General features: G+C 38.6%; 1 protein-coding gene across 1 annotated transcript; it reads right to left on the bottom strand.

Moving 5' to 3' along the window:
- Positions 1 to 710: 710 nt before the first annotated feature.
- LOC124622798 (piggyBac transposable element-derived protein 4-like) lies at positions 711 to 2,363 on the bottom strand. Its single transcript, XM_047148590.1, has one exon. The coding sequence runs from the start codon at positions 2,361 to 2,363 to the stop codon at positions 711 to 713; it is 1,653 nt and encodes a 550-aa protein (XP_047004546.1).
- Positions 2,364 to 12,897: the final 10,534 nt, after the last annotated feature.

Here is a 12,897-nt window from a genome sequence, read left to right as displayed (position 1 = left end):
GCATGTATCCTCGCTAATGGAGGACATTTTGAACATTTCCTGTAACAAAGTGTTTGAAATCATGCTGGTATGTTCTGTTGCTGTGTGTTTCCATTCCATGATTAATGTGATTTGAAGAGAAGTAATAAAATGAGCTCTAACATGGAAAGTAGGCATTTCCGGACACATGTCCACATAACATATTTTCTTTCTTTGTGTGTAAGGATTGTTTCCTGAAAGTTTGGCTGTAGCTTTTTGTAACACCATGTATATTTAAAAGTTTAATTTTATTCCCATTTAACCAACCTGGAGCTAAAAATATAATTATCAATCATTAATGTTGTTTTACCACAACCACTTGGTCCAATTATTGCACATCTGATAGAATTTGGTAAAATATTAACACTCTCTGTACCAGGCCTATTTTATGCACCCGTCCCTAGAAACCGGGCAATTTTACCAATATTAAAAAAATTACTGCATCAAATCTACTGTTTGGATTGTGGCAAATTTGGTACCATCTTGAAGCTGCACATTTCTACTTTAATTCTGAGTGAAAGAAACTACTTTACAATGCACAGCTTTAAGGTACAGTTATAGAAATCACTTAGATGTTTTAAGAATTTAGAAAAAGTCATACGAATAAGGGAATACAATTGTGATTTATTTTTAACCAAAATTGTGGCACTACATTACATGTTTCTGATAGTATACAGTATTACATATAAATTTCACACAGAATCATATTGTTTTTTAGTGTGGAAAATTTTAAAGCAAGGTTCCAGGCAGAGTGCAACGCCACACTGTTCACATTCGTATCGTGTCTCTTTGCGAGAAGCCTTGCCACTCTGTTTCTTGCTCCTGGAACTGCACACGTGACACACACGAGCAGCATACTTCTTAGTAGTTGCAGGTATGTGCTGCAAAAAATGTCTCTTTGTTAGCCGACCTACAGTTCCTTCATTTCTTGGAATGAATTCAAGTGTGTCGTCTTCAACAAGCTGAACTGCAAGCACTGTTATAAAGTCTGTTATTGTAATTTTCTTCCTGTGCACTGCATTGTACAGCCAAAATGCATTTGATACTCCCATAAGCAGCAAATGGAAATATAATTTTCGCCACCATTTCACAGTTCTGTGCTGGAACGGATTGTACTGCAGGCGTTGGTCTCCAATATCCACTCCAATTTTATTGAGGTTGTAATCAAGTACCTGAAGTGGTTTCAATACTACAGACCCATTTCTCTTAGTATGCGTACCAAATGTTGCTTGATGCCTTGTAGACAATGTATACACATCTCTCTTATCTTTCCACTTCATTGCCAATACATTATCTTTACGCCGAAAAGACATTTCGCCCTTTTTCAGCTTAGCAGATACTAAATCTTTAGGCAATCCTTTCCTGGATTTGTTCACAGTACCAACAGCTCCAGTGCCTTTCTCTGCCAGTTGCTGAAATAGCTCTGGACTGGAATAAAATCGATCTAAATACACAGTGTGGCCTTTGTTCAGCAAGCTGCTGTCAGACAACAATCGCAAAATAACCGCAGACGAAGAATTGTCAACAATATGCTTACCAGCATAAACTTCAAAATTTACAACATAGCCACTACTGGCTTCAGCAACAGCATATACTTTCAGTCCATACTTATGAGGCTTATTTTGCATGTAAACACGGAAACTCACACGACCTCGAAATGGGCAAATTCCTTCATCAATTGTCACTTTTTCTGAGGGACGATATGCCTGGATACATCGCTCCTTCAAATTATTATAATATGGCAAAACTTTGTAAAGTGGATGAAATCCATCTTCGCCTGGTTTTTTCTGATTTGAATTGTCAACAAGATGCAAGCATGACAGTATCTGAGTGAAACGCAAACGGCTCATGACATGGGGACAAAAGTTACAACTAAGAACAGGATTAGTGCTCCAATGGTCCGCAATTTTGGGCTTTTTCGAAACACACATGTGGAAAATAATACCCAAGAAACGCCTCATCTCACTTATAGTCACTGGCTTCCACGAACTCAAAACTGAATGGGGCTTCAGATTATTTCCTCTTCTTTTCTTCTGTATTGTCTGTGATGCATACAAATTTGTCTGTCTCTTGAGTTCATTTACGTCACTGTCAGTAAGGAACACTTTACTGCAATCCAGTACAGAACTCGACTCATCAATATCCACTAGTATCTGCCTGGGTGTCGTGTTGACAGGCAGAGGTCGGTAGGTGTCAACTGCAGTCCACTCACTGTCTTTCGGATACGGCACAGCTGCTGGATTTGAAGCAACACCTTCAACATCATTCTCGTCTTCATCTGAAGACAAACTGTCATCAATCTCGTCTTCTAAAAAGAATATCACATTATGTGTAACTACATACATCGTTTACACATGTTCAACAGATATGTGCGTACTGCACAATTACGTGGAAAATTCGGAAATACGTACCTTCAAACACACCATTGCATTCAGAATCGTCTGAATCACTCTCTACATTATCCAGAGTGTCGCTATGATTGATCAAATCCGCAATTTCTGCGTCTGATAAACCGCGCCGAAACATGATGACAAACAACTGAATGATATACAGACTGAGAACGCAAAGATAAGTTTTAACATGAATTACAGCGCTGCCGTGACATCTATGGACGCATTTTGTTAATAAACATCTGAAAAACGTATAGCGCTGGCCAAACCCGTAGAAATAACGTTGCAGTGTTTTGAATGAAATTAAATGTAGCGGCCCGTAAATTTTACGGGCTTGGTGATTTTCGCGCGATCCCAGGCCCGTAAATTTTACGGGCTTGGCGCTTAGAGTGTTAACATGTTTGTTTTTTGAAATCTTCTCTGGAATTCTTACTTTAGGTTGCCAATCTATTTTATTCATTTATTAATAATTTTTTCAGTAATAAATGAACCGCCTTTTCGACTTAGTGATAAATCTAGTATACTTAGAAAAAGATTAACTGTTCCAATATGTGATAGTGATACTAATGTTTCATTAATTACTTTTTATTGAACTTCTTTAACACCAAATATTGCAACAAAAAATGGTAGAAATTCCTGAAGGTCAATATAGTTTTATAAATAAAAAAAATATTCATTCTAAAAAACCTAATGTACTCATTAAAGCAGATGAAATTTTAAACTGAGTAACTATTGAAAGTGATGTTAAATTGTACATGGAGATAGAAGATAGTATTGGAAGTTTACTTGGTTTTAATAATCAAGTTGTTTTACCTGATGAAAAACCTGTAGCTAAAGATGTTCATAAATAATTCCTTTTGAATTAATAAATATGAATTTTAATCTTGATGATGGTATGTATGTAAAACATAATGATCATTTTCATAAAGAGAGTAATAAATCATGTACCATATATCTTGTAAATGTTCCTATTTTTGATACAATTCAAGATTTAGAAGTAACTGTAACTGATGAAAATGATAATTTAATTGACTTTAATGGTGCTACTGTAACATTTGTTTTAGAAATATCTTAATAAATTAATTCCTGAACAAATCAGCGATGGCTAGAACAATCTTAGACTGCATCATGAATAAAATTGAAAGTTATCAGTTTTACTCATACCCTGCGAATGAGAAAACCAAAAACAATTTAAATGTTCCAACAATTTGAAATAAATACTGGTGATGGTTGGCTTCATCGAAATCATGCACAACTGTATATGAATTTTAGTATTATTGGAAATGATGGAACAGATTATCCAACTTATAATAGAAAATCAAATAAAAAATTAATTGATAGTTATGTACTTAAATTGTTTGACTTTGTATCAATAAAAAAGGGAAATAATATTTTATCTACAATTGAACATCCATTTATTTATTCATCTGTTTTTCTGCTTCTAATTTCATCTGTAACTAACAAAATAAGTTTAGAAGGACATATAATTAATACAGGAAAAATAAATAGTGAAGAAATGAAGTTCTTTATCCATTATCATTACTTGGTGGATTTTTTAGAGATTATAAAGAAATTATGTGGGAAGGAGATTTAACTGTAATTTTTCATGTAGTTCATCTTCTGGAGCTGTAATTATGTTGGTCTGATAAAAACGATGCTGGAAATGAAATAAAAGTTACATTACCTAAAGAAGGTAGAATTATTATAGAATCTATGGAAATTCGTGTACCTGTTGTTAAATATGAACCAAATTACGAACTTGAACAACGAGAAAATATTCTTAAAAATCCTAAAATTCCTATTTCTTTTTATGAACATCAAACAGAAGAAGTGGTTGGATTATCTGGTAAAAATAATTTTGAACTAGATATTACATATTACTATAACTCTTACGGAATTTGATATGCCATATTTTGTATTTGTTGTATTTCAGACAAATCGTAAAACTAATCAATTTGTGGATTCGTCATTATTTGATCATGTCAGACTACAGAATATATATTTAAAAAATGGTAGAAATGAAGTTTTTCCTCAAGAAATGTGGAATACTAATCCGCCAAATAATTTTCTTAAAGCATATTATGCATTATTTGATTTTAAAAGAATTACTTTACTAAAATCAGATATTGATATTAGTCCATTTAATTTTGTAAATAATTAGCCAATTTATGTAATTAATATGACGTGTAGAAAGAATGTTGAAACTACACAGAATAGAACTATGTAACTATATATGTGACGATAGTATCTGTTCCCGAAAGAACAGTTACCGTGGATGACCATGCAGCTTTGCTAGAAATGAAAGGATAATTAAATAGACACTCTAGCTGCAAGCAGGCATTGATACACTTCATTGGGGACATGTTGAAAATGTGTGCCCCGACCGGGACTCGAACCCGCTTACGTGGCAGATGCTCTATCCATCTGAGCCACCGTGGGCACAGAGGATAGTGCATCTGCAGGGACTTATCCCTTGCATTCTCCCTGTGAGATCCACATTCGCAACATGTCCACAACACTACATTCGTACTGCGCCTAATAGATGTTTGCCCATCATACTCATTACTCGTGGCAGATTAATCTACCAAGTCCCGTATGAGTTTGGGCATAGCGTGTGCGTTAGCACAAGAAGGTCAAAGGCCGGGAACCCATATTTTTAACTATATATGTGACAGTAGTATCTCTTGCCGAATGAACAATTACCGTGGATGACCATGCAGCTTTGCTAGAAATGAAATGATAATTAAATAGACACCCTAGCTGCAAGCAGGAGATCCCGGGTTCGAGTCCCAGTCGGGGCACACATTTCAACATGTCCCCAATGAAGTGTATCAACGCCTGCTTGCAGCTAGCGTGTCTATTTAATTATCATTTCAGAACTATGTAACTTTGTGCAACTTTTAATGTTAAAATTCCAAATGATACACTTGTTTATGTAATTATGTATGATAAAAGAATCTTACATATACTGCACAACATAGAATACTTACTGAAATTTTTAGTTATTAACATTTGCTTCTATATAAATGAATGAAAAACTTAAAAAATTTATAAAAGTGTTAACTTCATGTTTATATACATTTCTAAAACATTTTAAGAAAGATAGAAAAAATAAAAACGAAAAATTTTAATATAATTTACTTTTGTTAACTATTTTAATTAATTTACTTATGTTCACAATGTAAAATTATTTTTCTCATTAATTTTATTTTATGTAAATGGACAACACTAAGCCACAATTAAGACAATGTAGTAAATGTATGATAAGAAGAAGTATTGATGAATTTCATAAAGATAAATATCGAACAGGTGGACATTTTTATGTGTGTAAAGAATATAAGAAAATTAAAGTTACTTGTGAATGTGGTAAAACTGTAAATAAGTGTTATCTTAAAAAACATTTACAGACAACAACTCATAATAATCTTATGGCTGCTAAAGCAGAAAGTAAATATTTTTATGTACTTATTCTTTAATATAATTTTAAAAAACACGTTTTTCACACAAGTCAAAAAGAGGACATTTTTGGAGCGAAGAGAAAGTTATAAAAAAGCTTTTTTTAAAAATCATTTTTTAAATAATAATTAATTCTCTAAGTTATTTAATTACATTACATTCACCTATGGGGAATATGTGCAAAATAAATGATTTTCTATTATAGTTATTATTATATTATTTAATTATATTATATTATTATTAGGTAAAAGGGATAATAGATTTTTTTGTGTTCTGGGAGATTAGGACAATTTTGTGAAAAATTTGAAAATCGTGAGTGATGGAGTCACAAGAGGTTTTTTTATTTTTTATAAATTTGTTCTAGTGTCCCAGAACATACAAAAACAATCTACTGGCAGTCGGGGAACATGTTGTAGAAAAATGTAGCTGCATTATGGGTGTGTCACAACTGCAAGTGGGGCCACACCGACCAGACATCCCCAGTGTGCAGAAATATAAATTCTCTCCAAATGCTGTAGCTGCCTGCCCACCCGAATGAGCAGGACGAAATGGCGCTCAGCTACGACCACACAAAAGCCTGGGACGTGGGGAGCTCCCGGAGCAGAGATCTGGTCTTCCCTCGAGCCGTCCTAACGGAACTCTTGGCCACGACTCGTCTGCTGTGTGCAGGTTCACTACTGAAAGATATATTACTATATAGGAATTGCATTGCGACGACTTGGAACGTCGTGTACAGTTCTGCCACTGGGCACAAGAGAAATTACAGGACGATGACAGATGTTTTGCACGTGTTCTATTTAGCGACGAAGCGTCATTCACCAACATCGGTAACGTAAACTGGCATAAGATGCACTATTGGGCAACGGAAAATCCACGATGGCTGCGACAAGTGGAACATCAGCGACCTTGGCGTTTAATGTATGGTGCAGCATTCTGGGAGGAAGGATAATTGGCCCCCATTTTATCGATGGCAATGTAAATGGTGCAATGTATGCTGATTTCCTACGTAATGTTCTATCGATGTTACTACAAGATGTTTCACTGCATGACAGAATGGCGACATACTTCCAACATGATGGATGTCTGGCACACAGCTCGCATGTGGTTGAAGTGGTATTCAAATGTACAAATGTGTGTGAAATGTTATGGGACGTAACTGCTAAGGTCATCAGTCCCTAAGCTTACACACTACTTAACCTAAATTATCCTAAGGACAAACACACACACCCATGCCCGAGGGACGACTCGAACCTCCGCCGGGACCAGCCGCACAGTCCGTGACTGCAGCGCCCCAAATCACTTGGCTAATCCTGCGCGGTGCTGCGAGGGCATTAGCATAATGTTCCGCAGTATGTTTTTCCTTGCTGTGTTGATGCAGTCCGTACCGCATGTAGTTTGATAGCCGTTGGTGTTGTTCAGATTTTTGAGTGGTTATTGTGCCTTGGCTGTTTTTAGACGCCAATTTTGAAGATGTAGTGCTGCTGCTATCTTCGTCCTCGGCTGATATTTTCCATTGTCGTGCCGTTGGTCGGTGCAGCGGAATTGATTAAGTAGTTGGTCAGTCCTTCAGCCGGCCCTGAGTCGGTTTGCCATCATGATTACTTAATCCTATTCTTGCCTGCCTATCTCACCTAACCTTATGTTACATGTACCTCCTTAGGCCGACCCTTGGAACACTTACGAGCACCATTGTTCTGTTGTTTTTAGACTGTGATTTTTGTCTCAATTACGGTGCGAGGCCTTCAGCTGCCTATTAATTTAGTATTTTTTTTAAATTTTAAAACAAGGCCTTCAGCCATCTTAAAACTTTCAATATTCTTGTTTTAACTAAATTTTTTTTAAAAGAAAAAAGGGGAATTTTTCTCTATTATAGATCCTTGTTATCTTGACCGTAAGCCGTGAGTTGTTCTATGTTCATTATGTGGCCTTCAGCCGAGATTTTATGTCAAATATTTGCGTAAGATTTTCTTTTTTAAGTAAGGCCTTCAGCCACGTGTATTCCTCAAAACAACTGTAATAACTTGTGTTCGAACTTTCAGCCGTATTGTTTTGAACCCTTTTAAGAGCATGTGTGATTAAGTGTTTTTAGGAAAATAAAGATTGTGTGTTTTTTGCAACTGACAGTAGCTGATTTTGGTCCCTTTCCACAACCATAACCTGATCCGCTGTCCTGCAAAACCATCAGATTTCAAACTCAGAATGAGATTTTCACTCTGTAGCGGAGTGTGCGCTGATATGAAACTTCCTGGCAGACCGAAACTGTGTGCCGGACCGAGCCTCCAACTCGGGATCTTTGCCTTTCGCGGGCAAGCGCTCTACCATCTGAGGTACCCAAGCTCGACTCACGCCCCGTACTCACAGCACTTGCCCGCGAAAGGCAAAGGTCCCGAGTTCGAGCCTCGGTCCGGCACACAGTTTTAATCTGCCAGGAAGTTTCAGATTTCAAACTGTTCTGGAGAAACCAACGTTTCGGCAACGGCTACATTGGCCTTCTTCTGAATCTATTGGTGTGCTTTAGCTGTAAGAGTCACTTACATTTTGTCATGGCTCCTCTCTGAACATGACGTTACGTCATAATTGTAAAAGGTCGTTGTTATGATTCGGCACTTGTCGGACACAGAGTATCCTGGAAGCCTGCACATACGGACAGGTATCTGCACGCCCAATGCAACCACCACCCAGCGCAGAAGAACTCAGTTATCCGTTCTCTGGCCATATGTGTGCAGCGGCTAAAGGATGTACAAAACATAGCACAAGAGCTCGAAAGGCTGTGTCCAACGTTCGTGACCAGAACTATAAATCGATCGAAACAGACATGACAACAAACAAGAGGAGGCGAGACAGGCAAGAAATCGAAGAACCACAGCCATCTGCGCACTTCTATAACGTGAAAAGTGTCACCGATCGAATCGGTAGACTGCATTTCCGGGTTGGCGTGCAACTTGTCTACCACAGCAGCCGCAGGAACCAGGATGTGCTAGGCTCCACGACGGATAAGACGGAGGCTTTATACACTGCTGGTGTGTACAAGATGGAATGCCAGTCTGGTGAAGTGTGGATATCAGTGAGACCAGCAGACCGATAGCAATGAGCATATGAGACATGAGCGTTACGTTCGTTGGGATAGCACAGCAAGTCTGCAATGGCTGAACACCGACAAGTCTGCGGTAAGGAAATAAAATTTACTGGCTAGGCAGCGGGATTCGACGAAACGCAAGACAAGAGAAGCCACCAACAACACGTGATGCGAGTAACTGCTTCGGCGGCCCGCGTCCAGCGGGGGGAAAACCGGAGCCAACGCCTAACTCGCCGATGAGCACCAGTCCTAGCAAACAATGCAAGAAGCAACAATAATAGCAATCCCCACTTCCTCCGTCGTAGCAACCTATAATAATAAAGTTCCTGCTCCTTCCGCCTCAAGCAACCAATCATAATAACGACCTCCTAAAATTATAAAGTAACGTCATGCTCAGTGAGCGACAGTGAGAAAATATAAGCGACTGTACACATCTACAGCACATCAGTAGACCCAGGAGCAGGGCACTGTAACAGTGGCCGAAATGATGGTTTCTCCAACATAACTGCTTTTATCTTATTTTTATGACACTGTACGGTGTTAAGAAAACTTTTATGTCAACCGACTCAGGCTGTGAAAGCCAACGCAGTTAAATTGTTTCTTTTTGTTTGACGGAAGGTTTTTGAATATATTCGCACCAGAGTACATAACTGCATTTTGAACCCTGGAGGAGGAGGCAACGTCAACATGAAAACTATTTTCGTTTTTTGTATTGTGACTGTGTATATCGTAGTCCAGTTGAGACAGGTTTTTCTTACCAACAATAAAAAGCTATTACGGAGTAAATTTATAGGAAAGTGACTGTGAAAATTTCAAGATCCTTATAGAAAAGGTTTCGGCAACGTGTGTGGTTTTGAACTTCAGACAATATTATTACTCTTCGCCGCTGCTGAAATACACTTTATTTACTTTAGGTACTCTTCAGAAGAATATAATCCAGTAGGACAACAGAGAGTGAAATTGTGTAAAATAAACCAACATCCTTATATTGAGGTCAACAAAATGAGAGATGCATCTAGGGGCATAACACGCTGAACTGAGCTTCTTGGTTAGGTTTTTTGTACCTCTATTGCTTAGAGCTCATTTTTGTTTATTCGAAACTACCTAATATGGGTCTTTGTAAAGCTACAACATAAAATTGACAGCTATGAACCGTTTGTAGGCCCCTTCAGATATCGACTGAGATGTGTCTGATGTGGTTGAGCTTCGACCCTTGATTGGCATGTTTCTATCATCAGCAAACATCAGAAATTTTCAGTTACCTTTCAGAACCACTGGAAGATCATTTATGTGGATTAGTAACAACAGTGGGCACATAAAGGATCCCTGTGGCACTCCAAATGTATTGTTCCCCCATACGGACGTCATTCATCTTTGAGGCAAAGTCTGCTAATGGCATGTTTCAAATGGCTCTGAGCACAATGGTACTTAACATCTGAGGTCATCGGTCCCCTAGAACTTAGAACTACTTAAACCTAACTAACCTAAGGACATCACACGCATCCATGCCCGAGGCAGGATTCGAACCTGCGACCGTAGCGGTAGAGCGGTTTCAGACTGAAGCGCCTAGAACCGCTCGGCCACACTGGCTGGCTGCTAATGGCATCCTCTGCTGCGTGTTTTTAAGGGAATATTCCATCAATCTAAAAGGGACGCCGTGAAAGGCATAACATTTGTCAAGTAGAACTTTGTTATCCATACACTCAAACCAACAGCGCAATTTTTCTTGTCAAATTCTACCAGCACTTGATGCATGAGGTTTTGTACTGCTCTCTCTGCGGAGAACCCCTCACGAAAAAAAGAAAAAAAACTGAGATGCAGTTAAGACGTTCTGCTCAGTTAAATGAATCAGAATTCTATCACATACCACTTTTTCAAACACTTATGAAAAAAAACGTAGTGGTTTTTCTTATTTAGAGATGGTTTCCTGAGAATGGGTGTTAGCAGAGTGTAGTTAACTTCACCAGGAAACATGCCTCAAGTCACTGATCGATTACAAAAATAGTTTAAGGGTAATTCGGCCAACACAGAAGTTTAATATTCTTCTAGAAACGTTATATCCAGAGATTTATAAGAGGCCGCCAAAAAGTTCCTGTTCGAAGGCCGTACAGTCCAGAATCGGTACACCAAACAGGCAAAATGGCTGTGAGCATTGAACGTCACCATTGGTCACAATTCCGCATTTACCGCACGCATGTCGGAAAAACTCGAATGCCACACTAATCCCTCGTCTGTACTTATGCACCCGCATCGGAGTGGTGCTACGTTGCATACGCTGCAGCAACGCCCTCAAACAGAACCTTTTTGATCTCCCCTTACACTCCTTTTTTATGTTCTGATAATTTCTGTAATCCCCTTTTCGAAACTAACATCCGTTGGTGGTATGTGCAGTGTCTGCACAAGGAAGTCTAAGGCGTCTGCATTTTGTTGTTTATTACTGAGTGCAGTGCTTCCTGATACTATCAGGAAGTGGCCACTGACTTTCATCCCCAGTGATTTGAAACTGTCCTCATTTCTGAAAGAGCTGTACCACGAGGGCTCAGTTTAATTTACATCACCATACTTGTTTGTTTTTTCCTTATACTTCAAGTAAGTTCTTTTGGAGCATAACGCTTTTTTAATGGCAGACTGGAGAATTTGACAATACGTGTCGTAATGGAGATTCGTTTCCAGTGCACACGGGAGTACTGGAGCGTCATATCTTCGGTAGAACACTTATTCGCCTCCTGCTGTTACAGTCATACTCCTGAACAGACTTCCTACACTCTGCACGAATCCTTGTGATGACTTCACTCTTCACTAATCTCCTTACCGTTCCTCCAAATGAAATTACTATTGGGCTCCACAGGTATCTGTAACTTCCCACTTATTTAAGTATAGGCTCTCTAATACTTATATCCGTTGCTGTTCTCATGTTATTCCTCGTTGTCATTATCATTTCATGCCTCTTTGCATTAAATTACAATCCACGCTACCCAATTAACCACTTTCTCCCATATATTTAGCATTCCTTGCACCTCTCCTTCTCCATTTTCCCACACAATTAAAATATCTGAGGACTCCATTGCTTTCATATTTTCATCACCTGTTTGCGTTGCCACTCCTGTCATTACCCATGACGGTGACGAAAAGTGTACTCTCTTCCTTCAGGGTATTTTTTTGTTCTAAGCAGTCCGTTTCTTCTCCTTCTACTTTCACATAACTGACACTTCCTTCATTCTTCTCATAGTCAGTCTTCCAATTCCCTTCTTCTGAAAAATTTTCAAGATTTTACTTTTTTCAGACTATCATAGACTTCTCATTGTCCAGGAACACCATTACTACGAGGGTCACTCCAAAAGAAATGCACACTATTTTTGTAAAAATACAGTTTTCATTCTGCATGCATGAAAGTTTTACAGTGTGTAGATACATACTTTCCGCTTGTTTTCAAACTTAGTTCAACCTGTTCCAGTGAGTGGCACCGTCACAGCATGTCTTCAAGGTGGCTGCTACACTTGACGTTCGTCAGAAGCAACGTGCTGTGAAAACGGGACAGTGGGAAACGTCCACAAGAGGTTGAAAAAGATGTATGGAGATGCTGCTATCGATCGCAGTACAGTTAGTCGGTGGGCAAGCAGGTTACGTGATGAAAGCGGGCACGGCAATATTGAAGAATGTCCTTGGTAGCGGCAGGCCTCGTACTGCACACACTGCAGACAATGTGCAGAGAGTTAACGAATTGGTGACTGCTGACAGACGCATCACAGTGAACGAATTGTCACGCTACGTTGGGATAGGGGAAAGAAGTATTTGTAGAATACTGAAAGTGTTGGCATTAAAAAAGGTTTGTGCCAAGTGTGTTCCAGGATGTTGACAGTGACTCACAAAGAAACAAGATAAACGGTATGCAGCGAACTTTTAGAACAGTACGAGAATGGTGGAGATGAATTTCTTGGAAGAATTGTGACAGGGGAT

Source organism: Schistocerca americana, chromosome 7 (assembly GCF_021461395.2).
Source record: "Schistocerca americana isolate TAMUIC-IGC-003095 chromosome 7, iqSchAmer2.1, whole genome shotgun sequence".
Lineage (NCBI taxonomy): Eukaryota > Metazoa > Arthropoda > Insecta > Orthoptera > Acrididae > Schistocerca > Schistocerca americana.
This window is presented reverse-complemented; position numbering and strand designations above follow the sequence as displayed.